Genomic DNA, 18975 nt, shown 5'->3' with positions numbered 1-18975 from the left:
TCGCTTGGGGACCTTTTACCCAACTGCAGTAAAAAGTGGTCTTAGCGTGTCCTTTCACGTCATTCCCACGCACTAAGGCCATGCTTTCTACATGGGTAAAATGGCAGCATTTTCTATTTTTTGAATTAACGGCCATGCTCTAATTTTCCGGTTAGCACGTGGCCATTAGTGTGTGATTCCCTACCACCACCTATTTTGTAGGCAGTAAGGGCTTGTGTGCTAATTGGTTAGGACGCGGCAATGTAGCTGAACTAACTGATTTGCGTAGAACAGGCCTACTTTCTGCCTTCGACCTGCCTCTAGTGCAAAAAAATTAAATCTATTTTGTGGCACATGGGAAGTGTATGCCAATCGCAACATTACCACGGGATGCCTGAACGTGCCCTGTGATACGGCCTTTTTTACTGCGGTAATTAGTGCTTACCACAGCTTAGTGGCAATCACATTGACATGGTTCACAAAGAACCATGACTGGGCTATAGTTATATTGAGCTATAATCTGTTCAAGAAACACAGTGTAGGAAGAAAGGGAGGGGGACTGGCATTATATGTTAAAGATGGTAATGGTATGGTAAATCAGTTTTCTATCCTGCTATTACCTCACAGTTCTAAGCGGATTACAATTTATAAGAGGCCAGTTTCATTCAACTGGGAAGAAGAGCGGTTCATGATAGATTCAACAATTGGGGAAAAATATATATTTAACTAGAATGAAGAACAATTAATGAAAGATTCAGCATTTAGGATGGGATAGGTATTTCTGAAACAAGAAAGATTTCATATTTTTCCTAAAATCGATGTAAGACAGAGAAGACTGAAAAATAGATGTAATCGTGGTCCATAGTCTTGCCGCTTGAAAGGACAAACCTAATTCAAACAAAGGGTAACCTCTTTTTCCCTTTTGGTGATGAAAAAGAATAACCTACTGTACCAGTACGTCTTGTTCTCAAAGCAATAGGAAATGTAAAATGTGGCTATAAATAATCCGGTGCCAGACCATATAGAAGTTTAAAAAGAAAAGCATGCCAGCTTGAAATGTATTCTGACTTCAGTAGGCAGCGAATGCAATGTTAAATAGCTAGGAGTAATACCATTAAATTTAGACAAAAATTAGTCAGACTGCCACATGATTGTAGGACCTACAGGATAATGAAGATGCTCTGTGAGCTAAACGCGCTGTGATTGGCTCAGAGACTTCCGGGTCTCTCAGCTGAGTGAAGGTCGTCCAAAAAGGAAGTTTTTATTATTGCGGGGGGGGGGGGGGGGGGGGGGAGGATGTCCAAAAAGGACGTATTTTTGGATGGACATCTTCAACTCCACTCTCCTTGGATTGAGCCGCATCAGAGCCTTTCTGCAGCAGGCCGTGGAGGGGGTGAGTGGCACGGCATCTTCCTTTCGGGCGGCACAGGGAGGCGTATTTGGCATGCGCAGAGCAGCCAGCATAACGCTTGGCTGCTCTGCGCATGCTCGACCGGCCAACTGGCCGACTGTTTAGCGAGCAGCTCATTTGCATTCCCTTTTCTTGATGCATTCCCGTTGCTTACCGATTCACTAAGGAATCGGTAAGCAACGGGCATTAATGATTGTTTTAGTGCATCTTGGCCTTACTGCTTACTAATGGGGAGAGTGTTTCTGAGTTTATAGTAGTAGGTGATAATCTGGCATCTATAGTAGTAGGTGATAATCTGGCATCTAGTGACCACCAGATGGTGTAGTTTAATATTAAAATAGGTGTGGAGAGGGTTCATTCAAATTGAAGGTTCTAGATTTCAAAAATACTAACTTTATTCAGATGGGGATTACTTCAAGGAATTGCTGTCTGGATGGGAACATCTGGAAGAAGTTGCAAAGTAGTTGGCAAAACTGGAAGGAGCTATCGTAAGGACAACAAACCTTTTCATAAGGAATGTATATAAAAGTAAGAGGGAAAGGCAGTTGCATACCGAGGGCGGGGCGGTGGGGGCAGCTCGTGAGGGGGTGGTGACTTGGATGTCTTCCTCCCCCCCTCCCGACTGGTGCAGTGCTGCCGTCTTAACCCCCCCCTCCCGGGTGCGGTGCAGTGCTGCATGGGTGTCCTCCGCCCCCGTCCCCCGACTAGTGCGGTATCGCTCTACCCCTCCGCTCCTGCACGCCTTTCAACTTCGAGGCTTCTGGCAGTAGCATCAGCGACGTAAGCGCTGCCTTCTGCCTGCCCCGGAAGCACTCTTTGTACAGCTTCCCGCGTAGGCGGGGCGCTGTCCAGAGAAGGCTTCCGGGGCTGGCCGAAAGCAGCGCTTACATTGCTGCTGCTGCTGCCAGAAGCCTCGAAGTTGAAAGACGTGCAGGAGCGGAGGGGGAGAGCGATACCGCACTAGTCCGGGGGGGGGGGGGGGAGCGATGTCAGCCAGCCAGCCAGACAAAAGGGAAAGGGGGGTGGAGAGAGGAGGATGTGAAGCCACATCTAAGGGGAAGAGGGGGTGGATACTACGATGCCAGACCTAAGGGGAAAGGGTGGTGGAGAGAGGAAGGAAAGCAATGGCAGGGGAATGGGAAAAGGGGGGGGGGTGGAGAAAGGAGTGAGAGTGATGATAGTCTAGATCTAAGGGAAGCAAGAAGGGGAGGGAAGAGAAAGGTGGGATGCATGAGGGAGAGGAGACTGGGGAAAAGCTGGTTCAGGGGAGGGGGAGAACAAGATACAGTATTATGAAGCAGAGGAGAGAGATACTGGCCCTGGGTTTGCAGTGCAGGAGAAAGAAGGGTGAAGAACATGAGAAGGGATGGGGACACAGAGCAAATGCTGGACATGGGCGAATAGGGACAGAGACACAGAGGGGAGGTTATGGATAGGAGTTAGAGGGAATGATAGTGAACATGGAGAGAAAAAAGTCAAATAGATAAGCAGAAGATGGATATGGATGGGGAAAAGAGAGTGGAGAGAGAAAGAAGGCGAGAAGGGGAGATGCTGGAATGCATATAAAAAGGAGAGAGGGAGGCACATGCTGGATAGAAGGGAAAGAAAAGGCAGGCAGTGGATGGAAGGGGCAGAGAAAGCTGGCAGACACTATATGGAAAGGGGGAGAGGGCAGACAGTGGATGGAAGGTGCAGAGAAAGCAGACAGACACTGGATGAAAGGGAGAGAGAAAGAGAGCAGATGCTGGATGGAAGGGAGAGAGTGAAGAGAAGACGAGGAAAGCAGAAACCAGAGACGACAAAGGTAGAAAAAAAGATTGATTTATTTGCTTTAGAATAAAGTAGTATTGTGGCTGTGGTGATAAATAGAAAATGAAAATAAGGTGATCTTTTTGTTGGACTAATTTTAATACAATTTTTTGACTAACTTTCAGAGACCAAAACCTCCATCCTTAGGACAGGACCGTAACAGCAGTATACTGTACTGACCTGAGGAAGGAGGTTTTGGCCTCTGAAAGCTAATTGAAAAATGTATTAGTCCAATAAAATGGTATTATCTTATTTTCTATTTTTTGTTTTATTTCTATTTGTTAATTTTTAAAGTGGTGATTGGTATTTGTCAGTTTTTCAAATTTATGTCTGCTGTCTTTATATTTTGCACAGTACTAGGGGACATGCATCACTGTTTCTATGGTGTTGCATTGATATGCGGGATCTGGCCTCTTGGGAGTTCAGTTTAATTTTAGTTTGTGGTTACTTATTCTATACTTGGTGAGGATGTATCAGTGTTCTATATTTGTGAAAAAGACATGGTTTTCTGTTGGCAGGATCATTTTTACTAATGTCTTGGCTAGTTTTACAATGGGTATATTGATGTTCTAGTGCTCACTGCAGTGTTTAAGATGCTGCCTTTCCTAGGTACATACTTGTTGTGTAACTCATGGATTATTACTAAAAAGAATATTTTCATATAGAGGAGGGGGTGTTAAAAAATGATCGGCCCCGGGTGTCAAATATGCTAGGTACGCCACTGGGGAAAGGAAGATGCTTTGGTTTGCAAAAGTAGTAGCTGAAAAGGTAAGAAAAAAGAAGTTCACCTGTTTACAAGGGACCACAGAAAGAGGAAGACAGGCGACAATATTTGGAAAAGCTAAGAGCAGCTGGTAGAGTAGTCAAGAAAGCAAAGATGCAAATAGAAGAAAAAAATAGCCAATACAGTAAAATGGGACAAGACATTTTTTTAGATATGTTAGTGATAGGAGGAAGTGCAAAGTTGCATTGTGAAACTTAAAGGTGTAGGGAAGGAATATACACAAGCTGATAAAAATAAGGCAGAATTGCCTAACAAATAGTTCTGTTTTGGCTCACAGCTGAAGGGATGGGAGCAGGACTGCAGAAGACAAAACACAAATAGAAATGGAGGGGTGGTAGTCCTGGAACGATTTTCAGAGGACTGTGTTCGTAAGGAACTGGCTAAACTAAAGATGTACAAAGCGATGGGGCCAGATGGCATACATCTGAGGATACTGAAGGAACTTAGAGAAGTTCTAGTGGCTCTGCTGGCAGACCTTTCAATGCTTCTCTAGAGTCGGGAATGATCCCGGAGGACTGGAGAAGAGCAGATGTGGCTTCTCTCCACAAAAGTAGTAAGGAAGAGGTTGGAAGCTACAGGCCGGTACGTCTGACTTCTGTGGTAAGCAAATTAATGGAAATGCTTTTAAAACAGACAATACTTTGGAATCCAATGGACTACAGAACCTGAGACAACATGGTTGTCAGACAAATCTAATGAATTTCTTTGACTGGGTGACCAGAGAGTTGGATCAAGGGAGAACGCTAGATGTGCTGTATCTAGATTTTAGCAAAGCATTTGACATGGTTCCACCACATAGATGACAATAAATAAACTGAGTGCCCTTGGTATGGGCCCTAAGGTTACTGACTGGGTTAAGAACTGGTTGAGTGGAAGGCGACAGAGGGTAGTGGTAAACGGAGCTCATTGAGAGGAAAAGGATGCTACCAGTAGTGTGCCGCAAGGTTCAGTTCTTGGACCAGTTCTTTTTAACATTATTGTAAGTGATATTGCTGAAGAGCTGTCTGGTAAGGTTTGCCTTTTTGTGCATGATACCAAAATCTGCAACAGGGTAGACACCCCTGATTGTGTGGATAACATGAGGAAGGACTTTGCAAAGCTAGAGGAACGGCCTGGAATTTGGCAGCTTAGAATTAATACTAAAAAATGCAGGGCCATGCATTTGGATTGCAAAAGCTCAAGGGAATGGTACAGCTTGGGGGGGGGGGGGGGTGAAGAACTTTTATCCACAAAATAGGAGTGGGGCTTGGGTGTAATCATATGTGCTGATCTTAAGGTGGCCAAACAGGTAGAAAAGGGAATGGCGAAAGCTAAAAGGATCCTTGGGTGCATAGGGAGAGGAATGATCAGTAGGAGAAAGGAGGTGATGATGCCCCTGTGTAAGACTCTGGTGAGACCTCATTTAGAATATTGTGTACAATTCTGAAGGCCACACCTTCAGAAAGATATAAACAGAATGGAGTCGGTCAGAGGGTGGCTACTAAAATGGTCAGTGCTCTTTGGCATAAAGCGTAAGGAGACAGACTTAAAGATCTCAATATGTATACTTTGGAAGAAAGGCGGGAGAGGGGAGATATGATAGAGACATTTAAATACCTATGTGGCATAAAAGCACAGAAGGCGAGGCTCTTTCAATTGAAAGGAAGCTCTGGAATGAGGGAGCACAGGCTGAAGGTAAAAAGGGATAGACTCGGAAGTAATCTGAGGAAATATTTCTTCATGGAAAAGGTGGTAAATTTGTGGAATGGCCTCTCGGTGGAGGTAAGGGAGACAAAAATAGTATCTGAATTCAAGACAGCTTGGGACAAGTACATAGGATCTCTAAGAGAGTGATAGGGAGAGTAGATGGCGTGGATGGGCAGACTTGAGAGACCACATGGTTTTTACCTGCCTACATTTTCTATGTTTTTAGGCATGTTCATATATACCTAATATTTATGTGGCATAAATGGGTGTTGCCTAATTGTAGGTGCATGAATTTATATATTTATTTAAGAATTTCTAATCTGTACTATTCTAAGTGAGATATAATATATATAACATCACCAAATGACAATAAAATGAAAATAAAATATAATACAACTGTTTGTACACTATAACACAACCTGGGTGCCCAGATGCTGGCATAGACTTCAGGCTCTGTGTTCTTCATCTTTACACCTAACTTTAGCACCAAGTTCTAGAATCGCCCACTTAGTGCTGGGGGAGTAGAAGTGGTGAAGACTATAAGCTTGGGGTCTCACATGGGGTGGTATTTGCCACAAGATTATGTGCAATGTGGGTTGCAAAAAGTGGAGGGGGGGAGAAGAACACAAATTTGAAAATAGTCTGTCTGGGCAATACAATGCACTTCAAACAGTTCTCCTGAAGCAAAAGGAATGCCCCCCACATAGCCAAATTTAGTTGTTTGAGTCACAAAGGGGGTGGGTGTGGTGATATTACAGTAGGGCAACAATGTACATAAGTACATAAGTACATAAGTAGTGCCATACTGGGAAAGACCAAAGGTCCATCTAGCCCAGCATCCTGTCACCGACAGTGGCCAATCCAGGTCAAGGGCACCTGGCACGCTCCCCAAACGTAAAAACATTCCAGACAAGTTATACCTAAAAATGAGGAATTTTTTCAGTCCATTTAATAGCGGTCTATGGACTTGTCCTAATAGCGGTCTATGGACCGGTCTATGTAAGGAAGTATTTTTTCACGGAGAGAGTAGTAGATGCTTGGAATGCCCTCCCGCGGGAGGTGGTGGAAATGAAAACGGTAACGGAATTCAAACATGCGTGGGATAAGCATAAAGGAATCCTGTGCCGAAGGAATGGATCCTCAGGAGCTTAGTCAAGATCGGGAGGTGGGGCTGGTGGTAGGGAGGCGGGGATAGTGCTGGGAAGACTTATACGGTCTGTGCCAGAGCCGGTGGTGGGAAGTGGGACTGGTGGTTGGGAGGCGAGGATAGAGCTGGGCAGACTTATACGGTCTGTGCCAGAGCCGGTGGTGGGAAGCGGGACTGGTGGTTGGGAGGCGAGGATAGAGCTGGGCAGACTTATACGGTCTGTGCCAGAGCCGGTGGTTGGGAGGCGGGGCTGGTGGTTGGGAGGTGAAGATAGAGTTGGGCAGACTTATACAGTCTGTGCCAGAGCCAGTGGTTGGGAGGCGGGGCTGGTGGTTGGGAGGCGGGGATAGTGCTGGGCAGACTTATACGGTCTGTGCCCTGAAGAGCACAGGTACAGTGGGGGAAATAAGTATTTGATCCCTTGCTGATTTTGTAAGTTTGCCCACTGACAAAGACATGAGCAGCCCATAATTGAAGGGTAGGTTATTGGTAACAGTGAGAGATAGCACATCACAAATTAAATCCGGAAAATCACATTGTGGAAAGTATATGAATTTATTTGCATTCTGCAGAGGGAAATAAGTATTTAATCCCTCTGGCAAACAAGACCTAATACTTGGTGGCAAAACCCTTGTTGGCAAGCACAGCGGTCAGACGTCTTCTGTAGTTGATGATGAGGTTTGCACACATGTCAGGAGGAATTTTGGTCCACTCCTCTTTGCAGATCATCTCTAAATCATTAAGAGTTCTGGGCTGTCGCTTGGCAACTCGCAGCTTCAGCTCCCTCCATAAGTTTTTCAATGGGATTAAGGTCTGGTGACTGGCTAGGCCACTCCATGACCCTAATGTGCTTCTTCCTGAGCCACTCCTTTGTTGCCTTGGCTGTATGTTTTGGGTCATTGTCGTGCTGGAAGACCCAGCCACGACCCATTTTTAAGGCCCTGGCGGAGGGAAGGAGGTTGTCACTCAGAATTGTACTGTACATGGCCCCATCCATTCTCCCATTGATGCGGTGAAGTAGTCCTGTGCCCTTAGCAGAGAAACACCCCCAAAACATAACATTTCCACCTCCATGCTTGACAGTGGGGACGGTGTTCTTTGGGTCATAGGCAGCATTTCTCTTCCTCCAAACACGGCGAGTTGAGTTCATGCCAAAGAGCTCAATTTTTGTCTCATCTGACCACAGCACCTTCTCCCAATCACTCTCGGCATCATCCAGGTGTTCACTGGCAAACTTCAGACGGGCCGTCACATGTGCCTTCCGGAGCAGGGGGACCTTGCGGGCACTGCAGGATTGCAATCCGTTATGTCGTAATGTGTTACCAATGGTTTTCGTGGTGACAGTGGTCCCAGCTGCCTTGAGATCATTGACAAGTTCCCCCCTTGTAGTTGTAGGCTGATTTCTAACCTTCCTCATGATCAAGGATACCCCACGAGGTGAGATTTTGCGTGGAGCCCCAGATCTTTGTCGATTGACAGTCATTTTGTACTTCTTCCATTTTCTTACTATGGCACCAACAGTTGTCTCCTTCTCGCCCAGCGTCTTACTGATGGTTTTGTAGCCCATTCCAGCCTTGTGCAGGTGTATGATCTTGTCCCTGACATCCTTAGACAGCTCCTTGCTCTTGGCCATTTTGTAGAGGTTAGAGTCTGACTGATTCACTGAGTCTGTGGACAGGTGTCTTTCATACAGGTGACCATTGCCGACAGCTGTCTGTCATGCAGGTAACGAGTTGATTTGGAGCATCTACCTGGTCTGTAGGGGCCAGATCTCTTACTGGTTGGTGGGGGATCAAATACTTATTTCCCTCTGCAGAATGCAAATAAATTCATATACTTTCCACAATGTGATTTTCCGGATTTAATTTGTGATGTGCTATCTCTCACTGTTACCAATAACCTACCCTTCAATTATGGGCTGCTCATGTCTTTGTCAGTGGGCAAACTTACAAAATCAGCAAGGGATCAAATACTTATTTCCCCCACTGTACAAATCAAAGTAGGGTATACACAAAAAGTAGCACATATGAGTTATCTTGTTGGGCAGACTGGATGGACCGTGCAGGTCTTTTTCTGCCGTCATCTACTATGTTACTATGTTACCACTGTCCTCTGGTCCCTGTATGAAGAATTCTGTGAATTCTTTGCGATGCGCAATTCGTCTAGGAGAAAGAAATAATTACAAGTATTACTCCTCAGAGGGGAAAAGAGAGAAAGAGGAAGGGGATTGAAGAAGACAGTGAGAAGAGAAAGAAACAGAACACAAGGAAGACAGAACAAGAGGAAGTACACAAAGAGAGAAAGAGAGAGAAAGAAAGAAAGTGGGAGAGGATTAAAGAAAGGAAGACAACGAGAAGAGAAAGAAAGGAAGAGCAGGCACAGGGATGGCAGTTCAAGAGGAGGTACGAAAAGAGAAGCAGGGAGAAAGAGAAGGGGTGAGGGGGAGCAAAAAGTAGGAGGAGTCAGGCAGAGAAAGAGATAAAGAGACAAAATGAAGTAGAATGAAAGGAAGAAAATCAGAGGCGAGAACAAGAGAAGAAATGTTTCTGATATTAAGTGGTTTTTCTTTGTCTCATGACATCAGATCGGGATCAATAATGATTTTATTCCTTCATTTGTAACCCTCTTTCAGGGTATTTTTTTAAAAGGTTAGTGATCCACTTTCAGCAGCTGCAGGGGGGAAAACCCCCAGACTGGAGTGTCTGGAATACTACTAATCATTTCTATAGTGCTACTAGATGTATGCAGCACTGTATACATTATATGCAGGTACTTTTCTCTGTCCCTAGAGGGCTCACAATTGTAAGTTTTTGTACCTGGGGCAATGGAGGGTTAAGTGACTTGCTCAAGGTCACAAGGAGCTGCAGTGGGAATTGAAACCAGGTAGCCAGGATCAAAGCCTGCTACACTAACTATTAGGCCACTCCTCCATGGGGAAGTACAGTAGTTGGGAGGCAATTAGAGGATCACACCCTGTCACTCAAAAAATACTTCACACTTGAGTTTGTTTCAACCATAAAATAAGTTTAGTGACACATAAAGATTTGGCAAAACAGTACGAAAAATTCAAGAAAACTAAAGGGAAACAAAGTCTTTAATTTCCACAATTTCAGTCTTGAAAGTGCACCTTCTTGTACACCTCAAGGACATTATCAGGAAAGTTGAGACCACTCTCCAGATAGCTAACTAGGTAAGTTAGAACCAGTGGCGTACCCAGGAACATTTTAAAGGGATTGCTTCTCCCCCTTGCCACCCCGTGCTGCTGCCCCACCCATTTTCTCATCTCTAACCCCCCATCTCTGTCTTCCATGTTCCTCCTCCCCCACCACCTTAAAACCCTGTTGGCTTTAGTTTTCAACTGGGCAGCAGCACTTATAGGCTGCCTGTAGGCAGCCTATGAGTGCCACTGCCCAGGTGAAGACCAAACTGAGAGGGTTTTAAGGTGGGTGGTGGAGGGGCCGGGTCTAACAGCGGGTTAGTATGCCACTACATACTTACGCTAAATACACCACTGGTTAGGGCAGCCTTTTTGCTCTTCTAACTGTATCCAGACAGTTTTCTGATTGCTGGGCTGAATATTGCCGTTAACCAGATAAAACCACTCAAGCTCCACCCCGCAGGCGGTCTATAAAGATATACAGCGGGTAGTGCCATTGAATATTCACAAATAGGCCTGACTAAGCAATTTATCCAGATAATGGCAGCCGTTATGCAAATAAATGACTTTGAATATTGGCCTGTGATTTTCTATGGCATTATCATTGTGTGCTTATTTGTACATCACCCAGAGCTGTTTTTTTTTAGTGAGAAATTAAATCTAAATAAATAGTGTGGCTCACCTTGGTTGAAGAGGTCGATGAAGTCCAAAACAGAGTTGACAAGACCCCTCATGTGTTTGAGAGCGTCGGCTCTCACCACCCCCTGAGGTTGCGGGCCTACCTCCAGTGCTGCCAGGGAGACAAAGAGCCAGAGTCAAGTCTCACAGATCACAGAGCCTGCCAAGTTACCCAGCACCAGAAGGGAGACTTTTTGACCAATCCTGGTTTTGAATTTACCTCCCAAAGCAGTCTGTGATTTGTAGTCTCTGTTTCTACTCATTGAGGGGGTCTTTTACTAAGGGCGCACTAGCTAAAAATAGGTGCATGCTGAACGCTAGAGATGCCCATGGGAATATATTGGCGACTAGCATTTAGCGTGTGCCTAGTTTTAGCATGCACTAAAAAATGCTGGTGCGCCTTAGCAAAAGACCCCATGATTTCAGTGTTGCAGGTCCCAAAATGCATGGTATATAGGGTTATCAGAAATCCAGGACTGGCCTGAAATCGCCCTCCTGTGACTGGGTATCTTTGCAGCTGTGAGTGTTACATAGACAGAGCCTCCCCCCCCCCCCCCCCCCACACACATCTCTTCAGCGCAAATTATTAGGGAGATTGATAGAGAAGATGCTCAATCAGCTGAGTATAGAACCAGTGACCAGGGATATCCTGACTTTTTTTTTTTAATTTGAATTTTACTGGATTTTAAGAAATTTTTTTTTTAAAGTTCAAACATTTTATTGAATTTTGATGACAAAAAAAATACAACTGAAGAGAATTATATAAAACAAAATATAAATAAAACATAATTATATCATTCCCATTGTCAGAAGGGAAGAAATACTTCAATCATAATCAGCTTGTAATTAATAGAAAAACAATCATAATACTCATTGATGAGATAGTATATTAAGGTGCTTATTTTTCAGAGCACAAAGACTTACAAAGTGATGTGGAGGGGCATTTTCGATATGACGTCTAAGTCTGACTTTGGACGTTTTGCTCAAAATGTTCAGAATTCAAATAGTGAAAATAGTGATTTTCAAAACAGCAAAACGTCTATTTTTTTTTTTTAATGGCCTCTTGTTAGATGCTTTGGACTCTGTGCATTTATCTTTTTGGTTCATTTTTGATAAAAATAATGTCCAAGTGAAAAACGCACAAAATCAAGCCATTTGGGTGTAGGAGGAGCCAACATTCTTAGTAGACTGACCAGCAGAGCTGTGGGGGCACCCTAGGGGGCACTGCTGTGGACTTCACATAAAAGATCCCTGGTCCACATGTCACCCTTAGCCCCGTATATTGTATGGTGAGCTCTCCAAAACCCACCAGAAACTTACTGCACTCAACTATACACCACTACAATAGCCCTTATGTCTGCAGGTGTCACCTATGTGTGGGTACAGTAGGTTTTTGGTGAGTTTTGGAGCAGTTTCCATCACAAGTGTAACAGAACAGTGGCGTAGCTCCATGGGGCCAGGGGGGGCCTGGGCCCCCGTAGATTTGGCTCTGGACCCCCGTGCCGACGACCCTCTCGACCCCCTTCCCGCCGCCAACCCGCCGTTGCCTGCCTTTGCTGGTGGGGGACCCCAACCCCCGCCAGCCGAGGTCCTCTTCTTCCCGGGAGGGGGGGGGTCGAGCGGGTCATCGGCGGGGGGGGGGGGGGCAAAGTTGGTGGTGGCAGCGGCGGGGTTGGCGGTGTCGGGGGGGGGGCTAAAATGTGTCCCCTCACCTCGGGATCTGAACCCCCCTCCCGCCAATGTCTGGCTATGCCCTTGAGTTACAGTGGGGTATGGGCCTGGGTCCCATTCTCTATACTGCATTGCACCAACCACTAGGCTACTCCAGGGACCTGTTTGTTGCTCTAATAGAACTGACTATAACATCTGAAGCTGTCATAGAGGCCGGTATGTACTGTTTCTTTTACATCTTTGGGGGAGTAAGAGGGGGGGGAGGGGAGTCATTCTTTTATTCCTCCAGTGGTCATCTGGTCATTTAGAGCATCTTTTTCTGACATGATAAAAACAGGTCTAGACCAAAACATTTAAATTGTAGTCTTGGACGTTTTGGTTTTATTAATGCAGAAGAACATCCAAGTGTTGGGAATGCCCTAATCCCACCCCTGAAATGACCCCTTGTGATTTGGACACACTGCAGATGAACTACATAGATAATTGTCTGCAAAATAGGTTTTCAAAACAGCGATTTGAACGTTTTGGCAAGCAAAACATCCAAATGCTGCTTTATACCACTTTTTAAACGTTTTTCACTTTTGAAAATGAGCCCCATAGTAACCTATGGAAATTTGTATGTCTATGCGCTTTGAAAGTAAGCCTCTAAATCCATGAAAGATAAGTTTCAAGAGGTTTCCAAATAGTACAAATTTTACGGTATCTATTGTTTGTTTTTTTCTGCAGCCTTAAGTTCGTATTTATAGATAAGACAAATTGTATGCCACCAAAAGATATCATTCAGAGTTGTGGCAGTCTTGCAACAACCAATCACAATTACCCCCTGCCCCCTTTTACAAAGGCACGCTATCGGCTGATGTGTGGTAATGCCAACACAGCCCATTCACTTTGAATGGGCTATGTCAGCATTACCACACCGGCAGCCAGTAGCATGGCTTTGTAAAAAAGGGGGGGGGGGGGGTTAATATGTCAAACAAATATTGTTGTGTATCATATAGTTGGAAAGAAGGATGTGCTGAATGTAGGATGAAGATGGATAGTGAAACTAAATTGTTGATTTTTAGAAATGTTTGGACAGTTAACCATATCTTTTGCCAGAAAGTATTAATACGTGAGCAGTTGAAGACAGTATGAAGATTTTAAGAGATGTTAACAGCGAAACAAACAACAATATGCAGAGCTGTCAAGTTACCCAGTTCCAGTAGGGAGACTTTTAGACCACTCCTAGTTTTGAACTTACAGGGATTTATAGTCACTGATTCTGCCAGTTGAAATCCATCTGGACCCATAATTCATCATGTGTTGTCAGAAAGCCAGGGCTGGCCTACAAACTTGGCAGCTCTTAACATGAGTCCTACATCCAAAAGTTTTAATACATGCATCCAACAGTTAACAAACTCAGATCTTCAGCCTCATTATAACATCCTTCCCCCAGTGCCACCCTCCTTCCTCTCCAGCCCCCTTCCCTCACATTGTGACCTTTTTGTTAGCACATGTGACTACCTAGGGAGGTGAAAACAGTTAAAATCTGCTTAACCTTACCAGCAAAGAGAACTGTGCAAAGCCAAGCCCTCACCTATCTGGTGAATATATTTGAGTAACAAGGACTATAAGAAGGAACTGTTTGTAATTTTTGTGCTTGATTAGAGGAGAAGAGAAAGCTATTGTATATATTTGGCCATGTGTTTAAGAAGTTTGAAGCTGTACTCTCATCAGTTGAAGGACAGTAAAGATTTTGGCTTTCAGCAAAAAAAACCTGGTGTGGTCTTCATCATGGTGTGGTCTTCATCATTGTGTGAAGTGTGAAATCTGGTGCACAGCTTGGTCAGCCTCCTAGGTAAATCCTAGTCCCACCCTTGTCCCAACCAATAAATAATACTGTGCACCGTTGTTGTCCACCTTTCTCAGGCATAGTCTAGGCCACTGCCTAGATCACCTTAACAAGACTGACCATTCAGACAACTAGGCAGTGCAGAGCAGTTGGGGGGGGGGGGGCAGTACCTCCTCTCCAAATGACTGACATCATCCCCCGGTCTGGCACTCCCCTTCTCTCTCACCCCTCCCCTGCTTTGGCATCTCCCTTGTATCTGACACTCCTCCTCACATTTACCTCAAAAGTTTCTTTCTTCATACAGAGTCCTGGCATAGGCTGTTTGCCGCTGGCTGGAATCTTCTTTTTGCCATGGCCTGCCCTTGCGGAAGCAGGAAGTTAAATTAGAAAGGGGCAGGCTGCATCAGAGAGAAGGTTCCAGTCAAAGTCAGACAGCCTATGCTGGGACCCTGGATGGAGAAAGGAACTTTTGAGGTAAACATGCGGGAATGGGGGTGTCAGAGACAGGAGAGATGCCAAAGCAGGGGAGGGGGTGAGAGGGAGGGAGAGCATCAGACCTGGTGACAGAGGGGAGAGAGATGTCACTCATTCGGGGAAGAGGTACTTGGCCCCCCAACTGCTCTGCACTGCCCAGTTGCCCAAATGGTCAGTCCACCTCTGGCTATCCATATGTAACCCACTGGTTAAGGTGGTCTAGGCAGCTGCCTAGAACGTGCCTGGGAAAGGTGGACAACAGGGGTGCACACTATTATTTATTGGTTGGGACCAGGGTAGGACTAGGATTTACCTGGGGATGGAGGAAAGAGAGGAAAGAGGGGAGATGTTGGCCTTGGGAGGGAGAGAGAAAGAAAAGGGAGGGAGAGAGGCAGCGATGTTGGACCCAGTTGTGGGGGAGGGGCAGAAATGATAGAGCTGTCGAGGAAGGGGGGCAGAGAGATGATGCATCTAGGCAGAAAGAGAGGCAGAGATGGTGCACCTGGGGGAGGGAGAAAGATGTTGGATCTGGAGAGGGGAGAGAGAGGGAAGAGAGATGTTGGATCTGGGGGGATGTAGGGAGAGATGTGGGACCCAAGGGGGAGCCATGACCCTTATTGCCCAGGGGACCAGATCCCTTTCAGTCTGCCTCTGTGGATAGCAGCAGGGCGGGGAAATGGCCCAGGGCCACCCTTTGCTTTCAAAGATCAAACAGGTGAGGGATGAAACCAGTCTTCTAGTTTCTATCACAGGTATTCTTCTGGCCTGACACAGAGTGCCCAGTCCCACTGTGTACAGAGCAGGTCTGATTGAATCTTACTATGATAATAAGTCACCAGTGTAGAACTTTCCCATTCTTACCCAGTCCATTTTTACAGACAGAGTCAATAGCGTAGGACTCCTCATTGCCCAGCTTGTACAGGTAGATAGGTGTCTTGGTGTGGGTGTAGTTTTTCTAATTAGAAAACAAAAACATATGTTAAATACATCTTTCAATGCATCTTAGTCTGTAATGCTCTAGAATTACAAATAAGTTATTTAAGGGACTATGTACATGAATCTCAGGGTGTGTTTCATGTACATAGGTGTCTGAATGAAAGAAATCTGTGTGTGTTATCTGTACATAAGTGATTGTATCTGATAAGGTGTCAGTGGGTGTGTTACCTATATGTAAGTGACTGTATCTGCAGAGGTGGTGCTGGATGTGATACCAGTACATAGGTAACTGTATCTGGAGATGTTTCACTGGGAGTGTTACCTGTATATAGGTGACTGTATCTGGTGAGGTGCCCCTGGGTGTACTACCTATATGTAGATGGCGGTATCTGGAGAGGCAGGGCTCTTTTTGAGGGGGGTACTGAGTACCAGCACCTTTTCCATTGTCTGCTAAAATTGATCCATGGTTCTCAAGTTTTAATGAAAGATCTCAGGCTCTACACACCAATTCTGCCTTGTTATAGATTCTGTGACTGCTTGCAAGGGGCCTGGCTATTGTAGGGTGGGTCCCCGCAGTGATCACCCCACCCCAGAAGGGTGGCCTGGCATTTGAGTACCGGCACCTTTTTCACTAGAAAAAAATGCACTGTGGAGAGGTGTCATTGACTGTACTACCTGTATATAGGTGACTGTATCTGGAGAGGTGTTGTTAGGTGTGTTACCTGTATGTAGATGGCGGTATCTGGAGAGGTGTCACTGGCTGTACTACCTGTACATAGGTGACTGTATCTGGTGAGGTATCATTGGGTGTATTACCTGTATGTACATGATGGTATCTGGAGATATATCACTGGGTGTGTTACCTGTACGTAGGTGATTGTAACTGGAGAGGTGTCTCTGGGTTTGTTACCTGTCTGTAGGTGACTGCATCTGGAGAGGTGTCTCTAGGTGTGTTACCTGTATGTAGATGACTGTATCTAGTGCCACTGGGTGTACTACCTGTTTGTAGATGGTGGTATCTGGAGAGGTGTCTCTAGGTGTGTTACCTGTATATAGATGACTGTATCTGGAGAAATGTCACTGGGTATGCTACAGTGGTGGAAATAAGTATTTGATCCCTTGCTGATTTTGTAAGTTTGCCCACTGACAAAGACATGAGCAGCCCATAATTGAAGGGTAGGTTATTGGTAACAGTGAGAGATAGCACATCACAAATTAAATCCGGAAAATCACATTGTGGAAAGTATATGAATTTATTTGCATTCTGCAGAGGGAAATAAGTATTTGATCCCCCACCAACCAGTAAGAGATCTGGCCCCTACAGACCAGGTAGATGCTCCAAATCAACTCGTTACCTGCATGACAGCCAGCTGTCGGCAATGGTCACCTGTATGAAAGACACCTGTCCACAGACTCAGTGAATCAGTCAGACTCTAACCTCTACAAAATGGCCAAGAGCAAGGAGCTGTCTAAGGATGTCAGGGACAAGATCATACACCTGCACAAGGCTGGAATGGGCTACAAAACCATCAGTAAGACGCTGGGCGAGAAGGAGACAACTGTTGGTGCCATAGTAAGAAAATGGAAGAAGTACAAAATGACTGTCAATCGACAAAGATCTGGGGCTCCACGCAAAATCTCACCTCGTGGGGTATCCTTGATCATGAGGAAGGTTAGAAATCAGCCTACAACTACAAGGGGGGAACTTGTCAATGATCTCAAGGCAGCTGGGACCACTGTCACCACGAAAACCATTGGTAACACATTACGACATAACGGATTGCAATCCTGCAGTGCCCGCAAGGTCCCCCTGCTCCGGAAGGCACATGTGACGGCCCATCTGAAGTTTGCCAGTGAACACCTGGATGATGCCGAGAGTGATTGGGAGAAGGTGCTGTGGTCAGATGAGACAAAAATTGAGCTCTTTGGCATGAACTCAACTCGCCGTGTTTGGAGGAAGAGAAATGCTGCCTATGACCCAAAGAACACCGTCCCCACTGTCAAGCATGGAGGTGGAAATGTTATGTTTTGGGGGTGTTTCTCTGCTAAGGGCACAGGACTACTTCACCGCATCAATGGGAGAATGGATGGGGCCATGTACCGTACAATTCTGAGTGACAACCTCCTTCCCTCCGCCAGGGCCTTAAAAATGGGTCGTGGCTGGGTCTTCCAGCACGACAATGACCCAAAACATACAGCCAAGACAACAAAGGAGTGGCTCAGGAAGAAGCACATTAGGGTCATGGAGTGGCCTAGCCAGTCACCAGACCTTAATCCCATTGAAAACTTATGGAGGGAGCTGAAGCTGCGAGTTGCCAAGCGACAGCCCAGAACTCTTAATGATTTAGAGATGATCTGCAAAGAGGAGTGGACCAAAATTCCTCCTGACGTGTGCAAACCTCATCATCAACTACAGAAGACGTCTGACCGCTGTGCTTGCCAACAAGGGTTTTGCCACCAAGTATTAGGTCTTGTTTGCCAGAGGGATTAAATACTTATTTCCCTCTGCAGAATGCAAATAAATTCATATACTTTCCACAATGTGATTTTCCGGATTTAATTTGTGATGTGCTATCTCTCACTGTTACCAATAACCTACCCTTCAATTATGGGCTGCTCATGTCTTTGTCAGTGGGCAAACTTACAAAATCAGCAAGGGATCAAATACTTATTTCCACCACTGTACCTATACCTTCTTATCCCCACCTCTTTAATTCCCTTGCCTCTTAGTTGTTCTGTCTGTTTGCCTGTCCTATTTAGATTGTGAGCTCTTTGAGCAGGGACTGTCTTTTCATGTATGGTGTACAGCGCTGCATATGCCTTGTAGCGCTATAGAAGTGATAAGTAGTAGTAGTGTTACCTGTACATAATTTGCCATATGCATGGTGAGGTAGTTCTCTGGACTGTCCACAATCAGGCAAGCACCCATGTTGGCGGTCGTGTTATGCATGTCAATCATAAAGTCATAGGCCTGCGATGACCCTTTGGGGCCGTATAACTGGTTAATTTCTTTGGCTCGTTTTATCTCATACAGTTCATCTCCTTCATTAGAGGAGCTGGAAGAAGAGAGATAATTTGATGGATAGCAGAGACTATTAACATCTTTGAGTGTGATGAAGTTATCACTAAGTCACACTTTAAAAAAATTCTAGTAGATTGATGAGACATGGCTTCCCTGTACTAAATCCTCTGATCTAAACCGGGTTCTGAGAGTGCTGAGGGTGTCACTGAGTTCTGTTGCTCTCTTCCAGCACAGAAAAGAGAGAGCTGAGAGTGACAAAATCAGTGAACATATGAAAACACACAAAAGAATGGGGTAAAGTCAGCATGGGTTTAGCAAAGGGAAGTTATGTCTGACCAGTCTTCTAGGAATTTGTGAACACGTAAATAAAACATGTTTATTTATTTAACA

The 18975-nt window shown here is 45.2% G+C and overlaps 1 protein-coding gene across 2 annotated transcripts in view; it reads right to left on the bottom strand.

The window, feature by feature from the left end:
• ACY3 (aminoacylase 3) overlaps nucleotides 1-18975 on the bottom strand; it is a 49710-nt gene that overhangs the window by 12238 nt on the left and 18497 nt on the right. For both annotated transcript variants that reach the window (XM_030222553.1, XM_030222544.1), the window contains exons 3-5: nucleotides 18424-18619; nucleotides 15489-15582; nucleotides 10656-10763 (exon numbers count right to left, since the gene is read on the bottom strand). In XM_030222553.1, coding sequence (XP_030078413.1) covers nucleotides 10656-10763; nucleotides 15489-15582; nucleotides 18424-18619 — 398 coding nt within the window. The remainder of the gene's footprint in view (nucleotides 1-10655; nucleotides 10764-15488; nucleotides 15583-18423; nucleotides 18620-18975) is intronic.

The sequence above is a fragment of the Microcaecilia unicolor genome, chromosome 1 (assembly GCF_901765095.1).
Source record: "Microcaecilia unicolor chromosome 1, aMicUni1.1, whole genome shotgun sequence".
Taxonomy (NCBI): Eukaryota; Metazoa; Chordata; class Amphibia; order Gymnophiona; family Siphonopidae; genus Microcaecilia; species Microcaecilia unicolor.
Note: the sequence above shows the minus strand (reverse complement) of the source record. Positions and strands in the feature narration are given on the sequence as shown.